Here is a 20,647-nt window from a genome sequence, read left to right as displayed (position 1 = left end):
AAAGTTTTTTTTTGTCATTTTAAAATTTTTTATTTTTTAATTATAGTATTTTACTGTGTTAAAACAGTAAATGGAAAAATTTTTTCAGAAATTTACTTGTCTTCAGGTTTGTTAAAAACTAGTGTGTAACCGCATTTTCCACAGTAATGACGGTCTTCCATGGCAGCCATGAAAACACCAGCACCGCATTGTTCAGAAGGACACTCACGTCTCAAACGATGAATTTTTCCATTCTCATCAACCTGCAGATAATTAAATCAAATAATTAATAATTATTCAAAAACTATTTTTTGAATCATCAAAAAAAAAAAATTATTAACCTTGTAGAACTTGAGGACAGCGAGCTTGACCTTCTTCTTCTTGTGCTTGATCTTCTTGGGGGTGGAGTAATTCTTCTTCTTGCGTTTCTTGGCTCCACCACGAAGTCTCAACACCAGATGTAAAGTTGACTCTTTCTGGATGTTGTAGTCGGACAAGGTTCTTCCATCCTCCAACTGTTTACCAGCGAAGATCAATCTTTGCTGATCTGGTGGGATTCCTAATAATAATAATAATAAAAAATAAAAAAAAAAAAAAAAAAAAAAAACAACCAATTATTAATAATTAATAATTACTCTCAAATTTATTTCAAAAAAATAATTAAAAAAAAAAAATATTTACCCTCTTTGTCTTGGATTTTGGCCTTGACATTTTCGATAGTGTCAGACGCTTCAACCTCAAGGGTGATGGTCTTTCCTGTGAGTGTTTTTACAAAAATCTGCATTTTGACCCCTTAGACTTGCGCCTGAAAAATGAATAAAAAATAAATAAAAATTGCAAAAAAAAAAACATATATAATTGGAAAAGTGGTTTATAATATAATTAAGCTTTAAAAAAAATTAACAAAATAACCTAAAGAAATATTTTATTTATTGATCGATATCAATTGATGAAAACGAGTACAATTAATAAATTACAAAACATTTAAACTAGTAAAACAGCATTGATACATCCATCGTTTTCCGGGTTGTTAGTAACTTGGGCATATTTTCCCCAGACGACTTTACCAGTCTGGGTGACCAATCCAAGCTCTGAAATATTGACTTCGATGATTGTTCCCTTGGTAATGACACCCAGTGTGGTGTACATAACAGAACTGGGGTTCCTCTTGACGCCGATGATCGGTAAATGGAAAGTCGCCTTCAATTCTGGATGTGTGACATGAGCTTTGCGGAACCTAAGTGCCATAGGTCTGATGAATCTCTCGAACTTGGGTGGCTTTCTGGTGAAATTCTCTCCAACGAAAGTGACCTTGGTCACCATTCTCTTCCAAGCCTTCCTGCGGGTTTTTCCACTCTTGACGATTTTGAAAACTTCTGACTCAGATTGAGCCTTTACTTTTGGAATAGGTACGTCCCACTTGCCAGCTTTTTCCTTTCGCTTCTGTTTTATCATGTTGGACAAAACTTTTGACCTCTGCTGGACATCACGGTCCAGCAGATACACGGGCAACGCTCCCTCAGGAGCATTTTCAGATTGCTGTTTGACTTTCTTTTCTTCATGCGCCTTGATCTTCTTCTTCATCTGTATCTTTTCATTGCGACGCTCCTTGTTGAAGATCTTGGCCTTGATACCGCGAAGTGTTCGCGCTCTTTCAGCTCGCTTGTGCGGCTCACGGGCTTCCCGCTTGCGTTTACGCTCTTCATAATCCAATCTCCTACCGTACAACTTCTGATGTCTCTCTACGTACTCGTTCTGCGGCATTTTGTTTTCAAATTAAAATCTGAAAATTAAAAAGTGTCAAAAAATCTTACTCTAAAATAATTAAATTTTATTTTAATTAATTTTTTTTTTTTTTTTTTTTTTTTTACTAAGTCAACTTACCTCATTCATTCACGTAATGCTCGTACTATTTTCTATTTCAATTCCAACAATAAAAGCACCACTGATTTATTTTTATTTAATTTGTTTTTGATTAAAAATAAATTTTTTTATTTTGATAAAATATCAAAATAATTTTAATTTAAAATCGCGCGTCCTCAGTCATTGAATGACGTAAGTTAACTTTGCGATAATTAACTAAAACTAATAGGTAGACAATAGAGAAGCCCCGCCGATGGTTAGAAAATCTAACCTCAAAATTAATTCACGTGAAAATAAAATTTTTTTGACCTCAATAATTGGCATCCATTATTAAAATTGATAAAAATAAAATAAAAAAAAATAAAATATTGACTTAAATTAGCTTAAACTAAATTTTTAACTATTAAATTAATAAAATAAAGTCGCATGGATAATGGACGACAACGTGGTGAAATATTGTCAGCCTTCTGAGGTCATTAAATTGAAAATAAAAAAGCATCGCAGCACAATTAAAAGTTAATTAATGCAACGAGCGAATTTTAAATAAATAAACAACGTATAATAAGTAATAAAATAAGAAGTAGAGTAATAAATAACAATAAAATATTGTTGTAAAAAATAATACGTACCTAGCTTTGGCCGCGAAGAGTTGAAAAAGGTCGATGCGATTCAATAAATTATACACGCAAGATAGTATTGCGGGTATAAAAAAAAGCTTGATAGTTATTTTTTGTGACTATAGACGGCGCTGCGGTAGCAATTGGAAATCGACTTACCCGTGGTCGCCAATGGAAGCGCGGCTTCTACTAGAAAATTTAAAAACTGGGTAAAAGGAGCGACGGGATTGGCGGAAGGCAAAAAAATATTTTTCCATGATGGATTCCCCACCGCTTAACCCAGCAGAAACTGTACGACATCTTTTAACACAAATTCGGACAGTTTGTGACTGGAAGCGCGCCAGTTCACTTCTTAAGTAACTTTGTAGGATTACGTGATTAAACACATGATCGTGTAAGTGTGTGTAAAATAATTACAATACAATGAAATAAAATGTTTGTTCTGCTGGACTCTGGTGCTCCATCAGTCAGAAGATAATATTGAGTAGATTCAAGCTTGAGAAGAAATGGTAAAGTTGAAGGCGGAGCATGCAGCGGTGGTTATTGTCAAAATATCGTGAGAGAGCCTACACCATTTTGTTGGGAGATATGCGGAAGCGTCAATTGACTTGGTAGATAAATATTTTACATGAATGAATTGGACGTAATTGGGAGCGTACAAAGGTCGCAGCCAAGTAATGAAAAAGTTTTATAAACCGTACACGATAATAAATAAATATTGTGTTGCATTGTAGATATAGTGAACGCTAGTGGAGTTGCTGCTGCTGCTGCTGCTGCTGCTGCTGCGGGTGGTGGTGGTGGGTATAAAGCTCTACCCGCATCGTCTACGACGGTGTGTTAGTTGGGAGGTCTCAAGGAAGAGTGTATAGTGAGTAGACTGGTGTGTATGTACGTGAACTGTACTCACTAATATATTTATGTATACATACAAATATATATGTAGATTTAAATATTGTAGAATAAATAGTATGTAATTGTAGAGGAGATATTGGAGGAGAATCACGTGCCGATGGATGATAGAAGGCGATAGAAGGAAGAAATAAAAGAACCACCAGACATCCGCACCAGAAAATAATAAATAAATAAAAATAATAATTAATAATAAGGGGATTGATTATGGTGAGGAGTGGTAAAAAAAGATCGTTGAGTGTGTGAGTGGTCAACGGCGCAATATGGAGGAGAGTCAGCTGTTGATGACCGAACTACCAGCGTTAACAACTGGAGGAACGCGTGGTACTTTGCTCCACAGGTCTGGTCAATTTTATCACCTGTACCAGCCCCACCTGACACTGAAGACACCCCAGCATCAGTCACGGCAAAATTCCGTGAGTATACACAGCTACATGAATGGCGGGGGTGCTACCAATTTGACCAAATACAAGCACGGGAGTGTCGTGAGACGCAAAACTCTCGAGGAAAGAAGTGAGGACGCCGCGCCCACAAGCACTCACATATCGTGTCTTTACCCGGAAATATTGGCCCTTATATTCAGCTACTTGAATGTCAGGGACAAAGGCCGGTCGGCTCAGGTCTGCGTGGCCTGGCGAGATGCTGCTTACCACCGCTCGGTCTGGAGAGGGGTTGAGGCCCGATTGCACCTGAGGAAGCCCTCCCCGGTCGTTTTTGCGAGTCTTGTCAGACGGGGAGTTAAGAAGGTCCAAATACTGTCTCTAAAAAGGGGCCTGGGAGACGTGATCAAGTGCATACCCAATCTTGAGTCGCTGAATCTCTCGGGCTGCTACAATGTCACTGACCAGGGATTGAACAACGCGATCTCCGACACTGTTACCTCGCTCACCAGGCTAGACCTGTCGCTGTGCAAGCAAGTGAGCGACCAGGCGCTCCAAAAAATATCTCAGAAAATACCAAATCTGGAGTGCCTGGAGCTCGGCGGGTGCTGCAACATCACCAACCACGGGCTGATGCTCATCGCCTGGGGACTTAAGAAGCTCAAGTATCTCGACCTGAGGAGCTGCTGGCATGTCTCCGACCAGGGACTCTCCTACTTGGCGGGGTTCAACTCCAACGAAGCTACCCTGGGTAGCAGCTTGATGTTGGAGTACCTCGGACTCCAGGACTGTCAGAGACTGAGTGATGAAGGACTCAGGCACTTGTCCACGGGAATAGTCACCCTCAAGTCGATAAACCTGTCGTTCTGCGTCTCGATCACCGACTCGGGGCTCAAGCACCTCGCGAAGATGACCAGTCTCAGGGATCTGAACCTCAGGTCCTGCGACAACATCTCCGATATTGGTATGGCGTTCCTCGCAGAAGGTGGGAGCAGGATATCCTCGCTGGACGTCTCCTTCTGCGACAAGATCGGCGACCAAGCGCTCGTTTACATCTCACAGGGTCTGTTCAACCTCAAGCTACTCTCGATGTCCGCCTGCTCAGTGAGTGACGAGGGGATTTGCAAAATCGCGGAGACACTTCTCGAGCTGGGCACTCTCAATGTTGGTCAGTGCACCAGAATAACCGACAAGGGAATCTCGGCGGTCGCTAAAAATATGAAAAACCTGACGTGCATTGATCTGTACGGGTGTACAGGTATATCAACAAGTGGATTACAGAAGATTATGAAATTACCACAGATCACAACTATTAATCTGGGATTATGGCACGTAAGGTGATGAGTGCATTAGGTTTTATAGTGTTTATTAAATAATAACTCTCTTTTTTATTAATTATAATTTTAATTGTTTTTTTTTTTTTTTTTACCGGTACATAATAGGTATCGTATACGTTAAAAGTTAATTATGATTATTATTATTGCTATAATAATTAATCCTATTACAATTATTAACTAGTAATTAATTATTAAATATAAATAATTAATAATCGAATTTTTTACACTGGACGAATCAGGCTGAATTATGAAGATATTTAATTGTTTTAATAATTTTTTTGTTTTAAAACATGATTTTTTTTTTTTTTTTTTTTTTTTTTTTTTTCATTTTTATTATCATTATTAATATTATTACTATTATCATTATTCATACTTTTATTATTATTATTGTGTAACTATTAATTCTTTACGTTCTGTGATGTGAAGAAGTTGTTTTTGTTGCAAGTTTGTCGTATATGGTAATGAAAAAATACGATTAAAGCATGTGGAAAAAATTCAAGAAAAATTAATTAAAATTAACAATGACATAAGAGTATGAATATATATGTAAATGATAAGAAGAAAAAAAAAAGTTATTTGTGGTAACTCGAATGTCATAATTTTGAGGTATTTTATTTTTCAGATATGATCGATGATGGACAAAAAAATTGTTGAGTAATTATTGTATTATAGTGTTTGCGAGCGAGGATGTTGAAAATTTTTGTAAACTGATAGCAACAATTAAATTTGAAATCCTGTGGTATTTATTATTGCCAGAGGATCGGTTGTTACTTAATTGATTTATTATTAATGTAATTGCATTTGGCCTCTTTTATAGATGAATTTGTACATTTTATTGATTAAGATTTTAATTGAACAAGGCGATTTTAAAAATAAACAAACTCGAGGACTATTTACTGCTTTTGGGCGTGAGACTTTTTATACTATTAAAAAAATACAAAAAAATGCGAATGCGTGGGTAAGATGACGAGCTGAAGTGAGTAAACGACGATTTTATATTATATATTTATATAAATATAGCTAACATATTAAATTTAATCGTTTCTACCTCGTTTTATAACTGACATGACCGTTATTATTAATGTTTATCATTTATAACTATTATTATTATTATTATTATTATTATTATTATTATTATTTTCTTTTTTTTTATTGAATAAGATTTTAAAATCGTCAGGTGCGAATGAGTTGTGATAATTTATAAATTTAATCAATTTTATTTTCAACCTTTGTAACATAACAATAAGTAATATTTGCGTTTAATTTTCGTTGATAAATTTTTTTGCTCATTTTATTATTATTATTAAAAAGAAAAAGAAAAAAAAATTTTTAATAAATACAATAAAATATGTGATAAGTAGGAGTCGCTTAATTTAAAGTTTTGATAGTTTTTATTGTAAAAAAATTCATTTTATTTTAAATTTAATTTTGGATTCATGTTAATCGTTATTTTCATTAATTTTTGACGATTTTCAATTATTAAAATCGACAATCTTATTGTAATAATGCTCATTGTACAATTGTAGTTTTAAGTATTTTTGGTTTTTATAAATTTTTTTAAAATTTTATTTACACCAGAACAAAATTATAATACATCGATAATTTATTTATTTTTATCAATTTATCAATCAAAACTAAATTGAAGAAACAATTTAATCAAAATTCGAGAACTAAATATTTAAGTAAATTTATTATTTTTTTTTTTTTTTTAATCACCAAAAATACTTGAACTGCAAATCTGCATGGTAAAAGTATATAAAAATTTTGTGTAATTAACCGATAATACCAATAATGTTGATCTCCCAGTCGTTATTAAATTTTTGTTCAATAATTAATTATATAACTAAATAATCGACAGTTTGTAAATAAAATATGTGATCTCCAGTTGTTCAGCACATATCGGAGTAAAACAAAATACTGGTATAATTTAAGTATATATTTACTAGATTTTTTTAAGTTTGCGTAATTGAACGACTAAATTAATTAATTAATTGACAAGTTGATTTAATTACGATTGTATTGTTTAAATGACGAATGTATAAATGTATGGAATTTGATACTGATTAATCAGTATGGTGTGAGTGTTGATTAATTAATTTAAGGTATCTTTAAAAAAGAAAAATCAAACTAATTGTTAGTTAAGTAGAAGTGGATTAGGATAAATACCATAAAAGCAATTTAAATTAAATGAAAAGAACCATAATTAATAAAACATGTACAGAAATGATTGGTCGCATTCCCATAGACTTCTATTTTCAATTCAATTGCATTTTTTTATAACTAGTTAATATCATTATCATTATTATTGTTATTGTCATTATTATTATTAATGTTTTTATTATTATTATTATTATTATTATTATTATTATTATTATTATTACACATGATATATAACAAATATGCACACGATTGACTTTTTAAAACACACACATGAAGTCTGTGGGTTTAGACCTCGTGTGCAATTAAATATCACTCGTCCTTAAAATTTGTTTATCATAAATTTCATAAATTTTCAAGTTATTGCCATAATAAGTAGTTAATTAATTTTAATCATGTATTCATTTTGTACCAACAATAATTTTAATCTTTATATTTAATAATATAACTACGAATAAGTACGTTAAAAGAGTGAATAAAAAAAAAAAGGAAGAAATATTAACAAAGAATAAAATTGAAGAAAAGAAAAATAAAACAATACACTTTACCACAAAAAACGTAATATCATCTAGAAAAGTGGCCTTATCGCATTGAAATCAGCACGCATTTATTTATCGATAACAAATAATTAAAATACATTATTCAAATAATAATAATAATAATAATTGTAATAAAAAAAAAATATTCGGGCGAGCAATAATTGTTTATAAAAATTGTAAGAGAAAAAAATCGAAGTTTATTGTTTTTGTTTATCTGCTTGAACGATTGCCGAAAAATTGTAATTAAATTTTAAAACGAACGACATATTAATAATAATGATAATGATAATTTTAATTGTAATGGTGGTAATTATTACTGTTATTATTAAATGACAAACAAACGAATCGTTAGGAAAATCGCCTTCATTGTACCGCTCGTTTGATATATTTAATAAAATATAAAATTGATTCAGGACAACACTAACACACACACACACACACACACACGCACACACTGTATGTACATGTGAGAAACATAAACGATCAATAATAATATTATGATGATGATATGAGCGGAATTGTATCGAGTGCATCATCAAAAAATGCATTAAAAATCAATCGTGTAATATTTTTTGTGTACAATTTCTTGTTGAAATATATTATTTTTATAAAAGACTATTTATTGTTTACCAGTTCATTCAATATTTATCACACGTTCCTTTTCTTCTTTCAATATTTGATTTTTATCCATCAATTTTTTATAAAACAATTTTTCTTTAATTTTTTAACAAAGAAGAAATAAATAATTATTTTTTTTTGTTTAAATAAATTATTAGTAATTAAATAATGATTATTTTAATCACAAGTATTTTTTCTTCTTTCTATATTTAATTTTTATCCATCAATTTATTTAAAAAAAAAGTTTTTTTTAATATTTTGACAAAAAAGAAATAAATAATTATTTTTTTTGTTTAAAAAAATGATTAAATTATTGATAATTAAATAATAATCATTTTAATGATTATTTTAATCACAATTATTTAATTTTTATCCATAAATTTATTATAAAAAAATTTATTTTTAATATTTTAACAAAGAAGAAATAAAAAATTATTTTTTTTTATTTAAATAAATTATTAATTTATTGATAATTGAATAATAATAATTTTAACAATTATTTTAAACAATTTCTTACCTGGATTGAAAAAATTTTAAATAAATAGTTATAGAAAAATACAATTGAGTAATTCAATAATTATCTAATGCAAAAAAAATGTATTGAATAATTTTTCAATGTGAAAATTTTTTTCCCGGGTAGTACAGCCTGATTCAAAATAATTTCAACTGGCATGAAGTATGTGAAGTTGTCAGTGAATGAAATCAAGACTGACGATTGGTCCGTCGAGTTTACAGTGCATTCAAAACAGACAATAACATTTAATCCATTGTAAATTTTAATCTAGCTGTGGATCACATGCAAGTTATCAGAGACACAAGGCAAGGCAAGAGTAAAAATGTCCCGTTTGTTAGCCTTGAATGTCAAAATAATAAATTTAGTTGTTACGCTAAGTGAGTTTAGTATTAAATAATAACATACTCTGTGTTAATGTAATTAGATAAGTTATACAGTTAAAATATAGTAAATTAAAGCATAATAAAATAAATAATATATTTAAAACGTCAAAAATGGACCAAAGTATGTACAGAGAAATGGAAGAACGTAGGTCTATACGTGATAACAGCAGAAATTTAAAAAAATACGGGAGTACATCAAAGCATGTTGTACGTAATGACAATTTAGTAAAACATATTATTTGCAAGACGGATACACTTCCAGGTATTGCATTGAAATATGGAACTACGGTACGTTATACTTTTCTACTTTCTCAAATATTTATTATTATAATTATTCTTTTATTGGTGTCAAGCACAAGCACGTGACACTTGTGTTGATTATTTGATTATCGGGTAATTAATTATTTTATTTATTTTACAGACTGAACAAATTAGGAGGATAAATAGGTTATGGGCATCTGATAGTTTATTTTTACGTGAATATTTATTAGTTCCTGTTCCTGTACAAAAAAATTCAGCGTCAACGTCATCGTCCTACATTAATAATGATGGAATCGTTGAATCCAATGAAAGTGACAATTGTCAAGACCCAAGTGCTAATACGCTGTCTTCGGACGAAGACAGTTCAATCAATAATTTTTTAGCTAGAATGGATTCCTCGATTGCTAATGTTAAGAAAGATATACAAAAAACCCAGGGTAATAGTGCGTAAGTATTTTTTTTTTTAATTATTCTAAAATTTATTTTTATCTTTAATAATACATTTAAATAAAATTATCTGAAAATTTTCAGAATTTTTTTATGACATTAAAGTTAAATGTCACTTGACCAATTTTTTAATTTTTTTTAACAAATAAATTTGCTCCAAAAAATTATTTTAAAAAATTTCATTTGTAGCTTTTTAAAATTTCTACATGTCAATTTTTTTTTCACATAATTTATTTGTTAACAAAAGTTTTAAAAATGTATTTTTATTTTAAATAATTTTAAATACATTTAAATAAAATTATCTGAAAATTTTTAGAATTTTTTTATGACATTCAAGTTAACTGTTACTTGTCTAATTTTTAATTTTATTTTGCACTTAAATTAATTATAATAAATTATTTCTAAAAAATTTTATTTTTAGCTCGAAAATTTCATAGAAATAAATTTATAATTTAAAAAAAAATTTTTTTAAATAATATCTACGAATTTTAGTATTATAAATAATACTTAAATTATTTGCTTACTTCAATTTAAGTTATTTATAATCTTCTTATCGAATTTTATTTTAAAATTTATTTTCTTTCACATGATTTTTATCAACGGCGTACTTTAAACTTTGTTCTAGATAATTCCAATACCAAAAATATAAGAAAAAAATTTTTTAAATTAATAAATATATTTAAAGAACTAAGAAAATATTTTATTTGTAAAATTTTGAGATAATTTTTTTTTATTTTGACTGACAGATATCTTTGATAAAAAGATATCTGATAAATGATACAATATAAACACTGATAACTGCTAATCAATTTTATTGAAAAATAAAATAAAATTAACAAAAAAATGATGATTTATTAAATTTACAGATTTAGTCCAGAAGAAGAATTATTATTTGTACAAAGAAGAACAGGAAGTCGTTTACGTTATTCGCACCCCCAGCCTTCGCCACTGCATTCTTCATTTTCAACAGCCTCATCTTCATCTTCTCACCTTTCATCAATCGCATGGCCTGTCAGGTCATCGTCAGAAGACAACGTTCACGACTTGCCTTCAGCCGTGGTGATGACTCAAGGAAAAAAATTAAAAAGCTCGCTGCAAAAATTGCAGCAGCAACAAGACGAAATATTTCAATTGTAGCAATTATTAACAAACTACAATAACGAACAACTATTAAAATTAATATTAATATTTAAAGAAAGCTATATTGTAAAATATGTATATGTTAAATTTATATTATATAAGAAACGCGACAAATAGACAGAGTATTACCATGACAATATTTTATTTCTCATCTAAATTAACAACAAATAATTTTAATATTTTAGTTTTTTAAATTTAATATTCTAATTTTTAATTATTTTACTTATTTCCCATCTCCCAGATTTTCTTTATGGATCCACTTACGCCTGGTCCGTTGTAAATTAGAGCTCCAAGGCCAGCCAATGTCGCCACAGAGATAGCGTATAAAGTACCCATCAGTATTTTTGGTAGAACTGGGCCAACAATTGCCGGACGCGCGTAATCAACAATTAATGCTTCCAACCCCCTGTTTAAATTAAAATTTTGGAATAATTGAATTGATAAAAATTTTTGGTAAATATTTCCAAGTGTTTTAATTTTTTTTAACAAATAAATAATAGCAAAAAAAAATTATTAAAAAAATGGACTTGTAGAAATTTGAATAAATTAAAAATGCAATTTTTTAAAAATAACTTTTCAGAACAAATTTTTTTGTAAAAAAAAAATTAAAAAATTGTCAAGTGACAGCTAACTTTAATGTCATTAATTTTGAAGTTTCGAAAAATTTTTAAATGTCGGCTAACTTAATTTTCATTAATTTTTCGCCTAGTTATGGCCCAAAATAAGGTTGACCCCACTTGAAAATAATTACCAAATTTTCTTTCAAGTTTTTAATTGATGATTTAAAATAAGTGATTGAACTCTGTACCAGTGAGTGTGTATCACCAGTAAAGTCGAAAAGAGAACATCAACAAAAGCATTCTGTAGAATAAAACAAGCTGGGAACAAAACAATAAATGCTGCTGAAGCTATTCTCTCCAATTGCCACATACGAACGTGGTCGTGAGTGCTTGATGAACGTATCTGACTAGCAAAAGCACTCACAGTACCTGGAAACTAATTAAAATGCTCCAATTAATTCAATTTTCAAGATTAAATAAATTATTTAAAGCTACTCACTTTTTTTAACTGGTTAATACTTTGCAAGGATAATCTAGCGACATTTTTGGTAAAAGATGTCGAACTATAAACTCTGACAGCAGCTGGAGCGACATTTCTTTGGACAAACGCTGGATTGGATCCAATTAATTCTAAAAAAATTATTTTTAGGTTTTTTGTTATTTTTCAAATACATTTTTGAGGAATGATCAATTAACATGAATGAAATTATAGTTAATAACTTACTCGCTAAAGTTGGAAGAGTCCTTCCAATTTGACACCTTGATAAATAAGCCATTAGAGTAATATTTACAGTAGAAATTAATATTAAATATTGGTTATTATGTAAAATATAACCATCAATTGTCAGGTGGATTGTCCTAGAGAAAAATTCTAGTTTATTTTGGTGAGATGGTATTAAAACTTGTGATTCTACGCGGATATTTTTTACTGTTCTTAAAATTGATTGGATGTTGCCGATGTGACTTGTGCGCTGATTGGCTATTGTCAGTGTTGGAAAACAGTTTTACCAACCATGACAGTGAAAAATATTTACTAAATATGGATTTCAAAGAAAACGTTATCGGAGTGTAATTTATTTATTTATTTATTTATTTATTTATTTATTAGAAAAATTATTTAATAATAAATAAACAAATGAAATGTGTAATAAAAATTTGACCGAGAAATTTTAAATAGTTGAAGGTATGATAAACAATTCATTTTTAACCACATAAATTTATGACATTTAATTTAGCTGTCACTTGACAATTTTTTAATTTTCTTTAACAAAAAAATTTGTTCTAAAAAATTATTTTAAAAAATTTGCATTTTTAATTTATTAAAATTTCTACAAGTCCATTTTTTTAATAATTTTTTTTTTTGACATAATTTATTTGTTAAAAAAAATTCTAAAAATTATTTAATATCTGCTAAATTTATTTTCATTAATTTTTTATATTTTTAGATTATATAATTTCCATTTAAGTAAGTCAAGAAAAGTGAATTAGATGATTATGCAGTTGTGACACACGAAGATTTATGATAAATGAAGTTTATAATTTTTTAATCTTCAAGTAATAATTGAAACAATAATTATTATTGTGATTTACATGAAGTTAGTTGAATAGCAATAACTATCATTGGAAATTACTGATGTAATGTCACAGGTGATTGGTTGGTAGAATTTTTCGATCTGGATTACCAACAGAACTGATGGTTGGTAAACTTTTGGCAAGGACTGTCCAATCGTCACCTGAAGCTGAACGTTTATAAGCACAAAAAGAGTAATTGTCAATATCGCAATGAGTTTCAACAATGGATTGTTAATAACCAGGCTCGGTATTACCGTAACAATTATGAATTTATTATACTAAAGTATTTAAACAAGTGCTTTAAGTTTAATCGCTTGGTATGTAAACCCTACTTTCATAAGTGTATTTTAAATAAGCTATAATTATATACTATCCTAGTTTTTTGGAGTTTAATTTACCAACAAGACGCTATCGAGTTGATAATCCAGCTAGTTTATTTATTGTCATCAAAATTTCTCAGGAATATTTAAATAATGATAATTCAGTGCTTGATAACATGACATTAAAGTTAGCAGTCATTTGACTATTTTTTTATTTTTAACAAACAAATTATTTTTAAAAAATTGCATTTTTAATTTTTAAAAAATTTTACACGTCGATTTTTTTAAAATAATTTATTTGTCACACAAATTCTTAAAATTATTAAGTTAATTTTTATTTTAATAACAAATAATGACACTAAAGTTAGCCGATGTTTTTATTTTTTTTTAATTATTTTTTTTTTTTGTTAAATTAGAACAAAAAAAAATTTTTTAAAAATTGCACATGTAGTTTTTTAAATTTTTTACATGTGAATTTTTTTTTTTTTTTTTTTTTTTTCCAATAATTTAATCAATAAAAAAAAAAATTACAAAAATTTTTAAATGTCGGCTAATTTAATTTTCATTAAAAAATAAATTATTTTATCAGTGATTAAATCTAACCCACTAAATTAAATTGTACAGCAGTCGCTGAAGACCTTGGTTAGTTATATAGTGACTTATAAATAAATTATAATAAATAATAAATAAAAAAATTATTTTACAGAAAGCACCAAGTATGTTCTGCTCTTTGTTGTTAGAAAAAAAATGTATTATGAAAAGGAAACTCTTCATGATCATCCAATTTCAAATATGTGAGTATTTTTTCTGGCTTAAATCAATAATCAATATTTTTTTCTCCGATAAAAAGGACATTGTTGTATATTATTGTCCATCACACTTATATAAAATATTTATTTTCAATACCCATTGTTTCGTTTATCTTTAGGAATAAGTCAGTGGAAAATTTATTGTTATCAAGTCACGACGTTCTAAGTTCTATAAATTCGTCATCTCTGGGAGCATTGAACCCGAATAAATTAGGAAATGAGTACTCCGGTGAAGAATTAAATGATTCGACGTCCAGTAAAAATGATAATGAACGTAATCGGCCCTTGAGTCCAAATTCATCTCCTCAGTCGAGTCCGAAAATTCACAACAGAAAAGAATACTGGAAAACATCCGGCTCTTCCGCGTCTAATTTGTCGCTTAAAGAACATGATAATTGGTCAAAGGCTGATGATCAGTCATTGGTATGTTTACTTTATTCATTAATTAATTAATACATACAATATTATTATTATTTTTTTGTGGATTAGGAACCAGCAAATAGATCATCAGATTCAACAGAAGCTGGTCGCAGTACAACCGAAATTCGCAAAGAAGGAAGAACTGATCGTAGTAAAAAAAAATCATCATGGTACAATGTTCTTTATCCAACATACAAATCACGTTCTGAAGATTTTAAGAGAATTTTCAAAGATGTTCCTGATGATGAAAGATTGGTAGTAGGTTTGTATTAATTTTGTTTAATAATTTTATAAAATAGATTTATTTATTTATTTTATTTTCTTTAAATTGAAAGAAATTCTTTAAAGGAAGCTTATCTTAAACAGTATTACATATAAGTCGTAGAAAGAACAATACATAATAGGCTTATATCATGAATTTTTTATTTTTTAATTTAATTTTATTTTATTTACCGCCAAGCGGCCTATATCCATGAGAATATTAAATTTATCAAATAAATTTAATCAAGTGATATTACATTAAATGATGGTAAACCCTGATAAAGAAATTTAATTTGAAATAATTTAAAATGATTTAGAGGCATCAGATTTGAATACTATATAGATATACAATTAACATGGACGGAGGTAATTATTTCAGATTATTCGTGTGCCTTACAACGGGAAATATTAGTCCATGGGCGACTGTACGTATCTCAAAATTACGTTTGTTTTTATGCAAATATTTTTATGTGGGAAACCTTGGTTTCTCTTCGTTGGAAGGACGTTGAATCAATAACCAAAGAAAAAACAGCTCTCGTAATACCAAATGCTATCTCGATATGCACCAGCAAGGATAAATTTTTTTTAACAACTTTTGGTGCTCGAGATAAAACTTACCTCATGTTATTTCGCGTATGGCAAAATGCGCTTATTGGCCAGGTGAGCAATTATTATTGCTTATTTTATTTTTATTTATTATCATTAAGGCGAATTTTGTTATCTTACTGATATTTACTTGACAGCCAATGAGTACCGCTGAAATGTGGTCGCTTGTCCACGCATGCTATGGAGAAGAATTAGGATTAACTTCTGACGACGAGGATTACATTCCACCTATAGCTGCAGCGGAAGAGGAAAAATTACCGTCGCGATTGTCCACGGAATCCTTTTCAGAGGTATTTTTTTTTGTTTATGAAATTTATTTTTATATTTTATTAATTAATATTGTCTTGTAGGCTGAAGCAGCACCTGCTGACAATGTACAATCAAGAGTTGATCCCATTCCAGAAACTATCGATAAAATTGATTCAAAGCGAGATGTTAATTTAGACCCGACCGATATGAGTGATACGACTGAAAGTGAGGCTGAAAAACAAGCACGTGAGTATTTACATACGAGCAATTTAACCAAAGTCAAAAATTTTGGTAAATATTTACAAGTGGGGGTCAATCATTTTAATTTTCATTTCTTTAACGAAATTTCTATTTAATTTTATTGATATATATATATATATATATATATATATATATATATATATATATATATATATATATGTTTTTTGGAAAAATAAATAAAAAACAATTGATTATCATAATTTGAACAGATTTTACTTTCTGTTTTATTTATAGATTTATAAATTTTTTAGAAAATTGTGATATTTAACTTTTTTTTTTTTTTTTTTTTTAATTGTTCGTTTTTTATGTACTTTTCAAAAAAAAAATATATATATATAAAAAACATCAAAAAAAGATAAATGTGCCATAAAAAGAAGCAGAATAAAAAAAAAATTTGAAAATGTTAATTTTTCACCTAGTTATTGCTCAAAATGAGGTTGACTTGACTTGTAAAAAATAATTATTAAAATTTTTAAAAAATAATTGAGTAATAAATTTTTTTTTCTCAGTGAGATTAGGCATAAGAAACACGACAGTATGTACGGCACTCCACGACGGCCGTCAAATATCAAATGCAGTTTTACCAATCCACATCGATCAATTATTCACTCTACTCTTCACAAGTTCTAAATTTTTCCTGGACTTTCACACGGCTCGAAAAACAACGGACTTGATCCAATCAGCTTGGACGCAAGATCCCGAGACAGGGCAAAAAATGCGAACAGTATCTTTGACAGTGTCTTTGACGCAGCCAGTGGGTCCGCGAACATCTCAGGTAACAGAGACGCAAATAATGCTTCCATGCAGTCGTCCAGGTCACCGTTATTCCATAAACGTCGAGAGCTCGAATGCGGGGATTCCCTACGCAGACTCCTTTAGCGTGTCTACTCATTTCTGCATGGTTGCAGTATCTGAAAACGAAACCACCTTGAATATTTCCTCCGTGATAAAATTTAAAAAGCACGTGTGGGCTGTCATGAAGAGTTTGATCGAGAAAAACGCTTGGGCAGGAATGGAGGAGTACTACGGAAGTTTGACCAAAGCTCTGAGTGTTGAGTGTGAAGACACCGCCAGTGGTAACGGCATCAAAAGAAAAGCCAGAAGACGAAGACGAGCAGTAGGTGTTAGTCCTTCGCTACCAGTTCATCCTCCTGATTTATCCACCACGCTTTCAGCCGCAGTTGCTGACCCACCTCATGTTATTAGCAGTGCTTCTAAAACTCGGGAAGACCCGACTAATTTGATGAACTGGATTCTGCTGATCGCTGTTCTGTGCTTGATGATCATTAATGGATTGCTTTATTACAAGCTCTGGGGACTCGAAGACGCTGCAGCTTACACTGTGATGGACCTCCATGTTCTTCGGAGCACTCCCAAGTCGGAGGAGGACTGGATTAATTTGTTACAGCAGCAGGAAAGTTTGCATAATGTTGAAATGCGGAAATGGCAAAGAGTTTTACATACAGCTGCACAACTACTTAGACAGGTAGATTTTTTTTAGTAGTTTTAATAAAAATCTAACTATTGCAGTTTTATTTGATTTTCATAGAATTTTTTAACAGGACTTTTGTTTGGTCAAATTTTGAAATTTCAGCAAAAAGAAACCTTTTTTTTTTTATTTATAAGCTTAAAAATAGTATTTGCAAAAATTAATTAATATTTGGTTGGATTTCAGACAGAGGATTCATTGATTGAATTGCAAAAAAGTATGCATCCTACGTCGACAGAAAAGGTATTTTCTGTTTTAAAACCAAATTTAAAGGGGTTTTACAACGACAGGGACGATCAACGCCATAATGAAGATATGTAATTTAAAAAAAAAAAAAACAATTATTAATTAATTTAATTATGTAATTATGTAAGTAATCAAAAAGATAAAATATTGAGCCAACAAGGTTAAATATTCCTTCCAATAGCTGCTCGTTAATTGTATATTTTGAATATATTTTTTTTCCGTGTATAAAAAAAAAACAAACAAAATTCTTATGAATTTCCGGTGTTGTCTTTTTTGGCAATACCTTAGAAAAAATTGAATTTATTTTATTTAAAAATAATTAACTGATTTATTATCACGAAAATAGTTTTTAATTTTACATTTCATCAACCCAATATTTATATATATTCAGTAAGCACAATTAAATAGTTTAAACAGAGAAAATGTTTATTAAATTCTTCAATAAATATATTTGGTTGTCAATGATCCGGTTATTAATTAATTTTACCTTAATTATTATTATCAGAAATAAAATACCGTATTTGTACAAAATATAGCTACAGTAATTCGATGAGGTTTGTTTCTTTATTAATAGCTGAAGTTATTGACGACGTGGACCCGGTTAACGACCGAATGTGAGATCTAAAAGTGGTCGTTGAGTTCCAGGCTTCATCTCTGATTACACCACGGTTTCGCGGAAAGATAAGCAGTGGATCTTTACCAGTCTTCTGGCAGAGTTTTTCCTGGAGCATTATCAGCTGCGATCTCCAGTATTCGTAGCTGGCCTGCTTCAGGGCGAACACCCACTGATTTACCTGGTCTTCAGATCTGCCAGTCAGGATGTGACGTTTGTCCAACTCGTCTCTGAACACGATACTGAAGGCAAAAGGCCCTTCTGATACTGAATCCGTGTTTACATTGTAGTTCTCCAGGATTAGTATTCCAGCAGGTTGTTTTTCGTCGATTTGTCCGAGATCAGTGATGTTGAAGTAAAACAACAAGTTGCTTTTTAGTTTAAACCATCGCTCTTTAAATGCTGAAATTAAAATTAAATTAGCAATTAAATTATTATAAAAAAAATTAAATAAAAAATTTCAAATGTGAAAATTAATAAAAATTTTTAGAAGCATTTTTTTATTGTAATTAATTTATTTAAAAATTTCTTTAAATTAACAGCTGACGGCTAACTTCAGTGTTATAAATTTTAAGAATTTTTTTAACAAATAAATTATGGCAAAAAAAATTTTTTTTTAAATTGACTTGTAGAAATTTTAAAAATTAAAAAATGAAATTTTTTGAACAAATTTATTTGTTAAAAAAAATCTAAAAAATAATCAAGTGACTAAGAACTTTAATGTCATAATACTGAAACAAATGTCAATTGTATTGTTGGTTATGACTAATTCTATTATTTTATTCAGAGTATTTATAATTGTGACGTATGAAGAAAATTAAAAAGAAATCTCTCGATACAGTGTAATTTATAAAAAATGACTTTTAGCATTAATTTAATGTTAATAATAAACAAAGAGTAGTTAAAAAAAAAAAAAAAAAAAAATAGATAAACAACAAACCTGATTTGTGAGCACGCTTGTGATTTAAACGTCCTTCCAGTTCGCCGATACCTCGGCTTATTTCAATTAATTCTTTTTCATTGTATTTCATGATTTTTTACGCCACTTAATTATTAAAATAACTTTATACATTTGATTATTGACACATCCTACCGATGACATCGCTCGGAAGTTAGCAGCGCTTGAAATTGGAACATAAGTCCTTTTACCAGGTGAGTCACTGAAAATTATATATAATGATACTAATAAAGTTAGTTGACAGCTGTCAATTTTTTACATTTTAATAAAAAAAAAAATATATGACATTTAATTTAGCTGTCATTTGACAATTTTTTAATTTTCTTTAACAAAAAAATTTGTTCTAAAAAATTATTTTAAAAAAATTGCATTTTTAATTTATTAAAATTTTTACAAGTTAATTTTTTAAATAATTTTTTTTGTCTAAATTTAGTTGTCATAAAATTCTAAAAAAATTTCTAATGTCAGTTAACTTCAGTGTCTTAAAATAATAATAATAATAAATTCTAAACTCTGAAGTTATCCGCCAATGTTTACATAACAGTGCCACGATCTACGACTTAAGTGTTGTTTACTTTTACTTTCACGTTTTCTCAAACGAAATAATATTTTAAAAATCTTACCAAAATAAATGAACAAAAAAATAAACAATGAATACTATTTTAGAAAGTACAGAACTTTATATCGACACATTTACTGAAATAGTGAAAAAACTGTCAGCATCTCTAATGACACTGACACTAAACACATTTGGATTCTCTTCGGAGTTGATAAATATTGTGAAAACCAAAGAAATTTCTTATATGAGTGCATTAGATTATTTTAAATTATTTATAAACTATCTTACGTTTGATAATTTTCAATTGTTATTGCTCAAACTATTTACATGTACATTTGTTTGTATTATTATTATGATCTACGGAGCTTGGTGGATTTATGGATCACGCATATCTGATCGTTTCATGGATCGAGGTAGTTTTTTTTATTTAACATTAAACAATTACATGACATTTAATTTAGTTGTCATTTGACAATTTTTAAATTTTCTTTAACAAAAAAAAAATTATTTTTAAAAAGTTGCATTTTTAATTTATTAAAATTTTTACAAGTCCATTTTTTAAATAAATTTTTTTTTTTTA

At 29.2% G+C, this 20,647-nt stretch overlaps 7 protein-coding genes across 13 annotated transcripts; 3 read left to right on the top strand and 4 right to left on the bottom strand.

The window, feature by feature from the left end:
• Positions 1-4: 4 nt before the first annotated feature.
• Positions 5-2,503, bottom strand: Rps27a (ribosomal protein S27A). The gene is made up of 4 exons (XM_074257396.1): positions 2,472-2,503; positions 661-784; positions 321-538; positions 5-242 (listed from the first exon to the last, which is right to left on the bottom strand). Exons 2-4 carry the CDS (start codon positions 761-763, stop codon positions 93-95), a joined length of 471 nt encoding a protein of 156 aa, XP_074113497.1. The 5' UTR covers positions 764-784; positions 2,472-2,503; the 3' UTR covers positions 5-92.
• Ip259 (NSA2 ribosome biogenesis factor-like IP259) lies at positions 893-2,582 on the bottom strand. 2 transcript variants are annotated; one of them, XM_074257384.1, is made up of 2 exons: positions 2,472-2,582; positions 893-1,762 (listed from the first exon to the last, which is right to left on the bottom strand). In XM_074257384.1, the coding sequence occupies exon 2, from the start codon at positions 1,741-1,743 to the stop codon at positions 964-966; it is 780 nt and encodes a 259-aa protein (XP_074113485.1). In that variant the 5' UTR covers positions 1,744-1,762; positions 2,472-2,582; the 3' UTR covers positions 893-963. The 2 variants fall into 2 exon arrangements, with proteins under 2 accessions (XP_074113485.1, XP_074113475.1); XM_074257374.1 differs by lacking the exon at positions 2,472-2,582 and adding an exon at positions 1,864-2,111.
• A 221-nt stretch (positions 2,583-2,803) lies between these two features.
• Ppa (F-box and leucine rich repeat protein partner of paired) lies at positions 2,804-8,399 on the top strand. 4 transcript variants are annotated; one of them, XM_074254788.1, is made up of 3 exons: positions 2,804-3,070; positions 3,194-5,085; positions 5,708-8,399. In XM_074254788.1, exons 2-3 carry the CDS (start codon positions 3,632-3,634, stop codon positions 5,718-5,720), a joined length of 1,467 nt encoding a protein of 488 aa, XP_074110889.1. In that variant the 5' UTR covers positions 2,804-3,070; positions 3,194-3,631; the 3' UTR covers positions 5,721-8,399. The 4 variants fall into 4 exon arrangements, with proteins under 4 accessions (XP_074110889.1, XP_074110881.1, XP_074110865.1 ...); XM_074254780.1 differs by having other exon boundaries at positions 2,804-3,122; XM_074254764.1 differs by having other exon boundaries at positions 2,804-3,327; positions 3,440-5,085.
• Positions 8,400-9,187: 788 nt separating this feature from the next.
• Red (LysM peptidoglycan-binding domain-containing protein red) lies at positions 9,188-11,283 on the top strand. Its single transcript, XM_074256104.1, has 3 exons — positions 9,188-9,584; positions 9,718-10,004; positions 10,871-11,283. Exons 1-3 carry the CDS (start codon positions 9,408-9,410, stop codon positions 11,139-11,141), a joined length of 735 nt encoding a protein of 244 aa, XP_074112205.1. The 5' UTR covers positions 9,188-9,407; the 3' UTR covers positions 11,142-11,283.
• On the bottom strand, positions 11,270-13,312 carry Sdhd (succinate dehydrogenase, subunit D). Of its 2 annotated transcripts, XM_074256122.1 has the most exons (5): positions 13,295-13,312; positions 12,429-12,562; positions 12,204-12,334; positions 11,953-12,140; positions 11,270-11,550 (listed from the first exon to the last, which is right to left on the bottom strand). In XM_074256122.1, coding segments are annotated over exons 1-5 (642 nt in total). In that variant the 5' UTR covers positions 13,297-13,312; the 3' UTR covers positions 11,270-11,363. The 2 variants fall into 2 exon arrangements, with proteins under 2 accessions (XP_074112223.1, XP_074112216.1); XM_074256115.1 differs by lacking the exon at positions 13,295-13,312.
• A 135-nt stretch (positions 13,313-13,447) lies between these two features.
• LOC141535893 (protein Aster-B) lies at positions 13,448-18,081 on the top strand. Of its 2 annotated transcripts, none has more exons than XM_074256062.1 (9): positions 13,448-13,593; positions 14,303-14,390; positions 14,525-14,828; positions 14,895-15,087; positions 15,466-15,746; positions 15,830-15,982; positions 16,043-16,187; positions 16,712-17,688; positions 17,878-18,081. In XM_074256062.1, the coding sequence occupies exons 2-9, from the start codon at positions 14,344-14,346 to the stop codon at positions 18,010-18,012; spliced, it is 2,235 nt and encodes a 744-aa protein (XP_074112163.1). In that variant the 5' UTR covers positions 13,448-13,593; positions 14,303-14,343; the 3' UTR covers positions 18,013-18,081. The 2 variants fall into 2 exon arrangements, with proteins under 2 accessions (XP_074112163.1, XP_074112169.1); XM_074256068.1 differs by lacking the exon at positions 13,448-13,593 and adding an exon at positions 14,220-14,238.
• Positions 18,082-18,342: 261 nt separating this feature from the next.
• On the bottom strand, positions 18,343-19,672 carry LOC141535950 (pleckstrin homology domain-containing family J member 1). Its single transcript, XM_074256134.1, has 2 exons — positions 19,491-19,672; positions 18,343-18,952 (listed from the first exon to the last, which is right to left on the bottom strand). Exons 1-2 carry the CDS (start codon positions 19,579-19,581, stop codon positions 18,474-18,476), a joined length of 570 nt encoding a protein of 189 aa, XP_074112235.1. The 5' UTR covers positions 19,582-19,672; the 3' UTR covers positions 18,343-18,473.
• Between the last annotated feature and the right edge of the window lie 975 nt (positions 19,673-20,647).

Source organism: Cotesia typhae, unplaced genomic scaffold (assembly GCF_013202065.1).
Source record: "Cotesia typhae breed Kobodo isofemale line unplaced genomic scaffold, CoteBio_Ctyphae contig_123, whole genome shotgun sequence".
NCBI classification, from domain to species: Eukaryota; Metazoa; Arthropoda; class Insecta; order Hymenoptera; family Braconidae; genus Cotesia; species Cotesia typhae.
The sequence above is the reverse complement of the archived record's forward strand: the minus strand, read 5'-3'. Positions and strand labels throughout refer to the sequence as shown.

Coding starts and splice junctions, on each gene's coding strand:
- Rps27a (XM_074257396.1), bottom strand. CDS start 763: ATGCAGATTTTTGTAAAAACACTCACAGGAAAGACCATCACCCTTGAG. Junction 539..660: donor CAAAATCCAAGACAAAGAGG/GTAAATATTTTT, acceptor TATTATTATTAG/GAATCCCACCAGATCAGCAA. Junction 243..320: donor CTGTCCTCAAGTTCTACAAG/GTTAATAATTTT, acceptor AATTATCTGCAG/GTTGATGAGAATGGAAAAAT.
- LOC141535950 (XM_074256134.1), bottom strand. CDS start 19,581: ATGAAATACAATGAAAAAGAATTAATTGAAATAAGCCGAGGTATCGGC. Junction 18,953..19,490: donor CAAGCGTGCTCACAAATCAG/GTTTGTTGTTTA, acceptor TTTTAATTTCAG/CATTTAAAGAGCGATGGTTT.
- Red (XM_074256104.1), top strand. CDS start 9,408: ATGGACCAAAGTATGTACAGAGAAATGGAAGAACGTAGGTCTATACGT. Junction 9,585..9,717: donor CATTGAAATATGGAACTACG/GTACGTTATACT, acceptor TTTATTTTACAG/ACTGAACAAATTAGGAGGAT. Junction 10,005..10,870: donor AAAACCCAGGGTAATAGTGC/GTAAGTATTTTT, acceptor TTAAATTTACAG/ATTTAGTCCAGAAGAAGAAT.
- Ip259 (XM_074257384.1), bottom strand. CDS start 1,743: ATGCCGCAGAACGAGTACGTAGAGAGACATCAGAAGTTGTACGGTAGG.
- Ppa (XM_074254788.1), top strand. CDS start 3,632: ATGGAGGAGAGTCAGCTGTTGATGACCGAACTACCAGCGTTAACAACT.
- LOC141535893 (XM_074256062.1), top strand. CDS start 14,344: ATGTATTATGAAAAGGAAACTCTTCATGATCATCCAATTTCAAATAT. Junction 15,088..15,465: donor TGATGAAAGATTGGTAGTAG/GTTTGTATTAAT, acceptor TAATTATTTCAG/ATTATTCGTGTGCCTTACAA. Junction 15,983..16,042: donor CCACGGAATCCTTTTCAGAG/GTATTTTTTTTT, acceptor ATTGTCTTGTAG/GCTGAAGCAGCACCTGCTGA.
- Sdhd (XM_074256122.1), bottom strand. Junction 12,335..12,428: donor GACTCTTCCAACTTTAGCGA/GTAAGTTATTAA, acceptor TAATTTTTTTAG/AATTAATTGGATCCAATCCA. Junction 12,141..12,203: donor GTATTAACCAGTTAAAAAAA/GTGAGTAGCTTT, acceptor CATTTTAATTAG/TTTCCAGGTACTGTGAGTGC.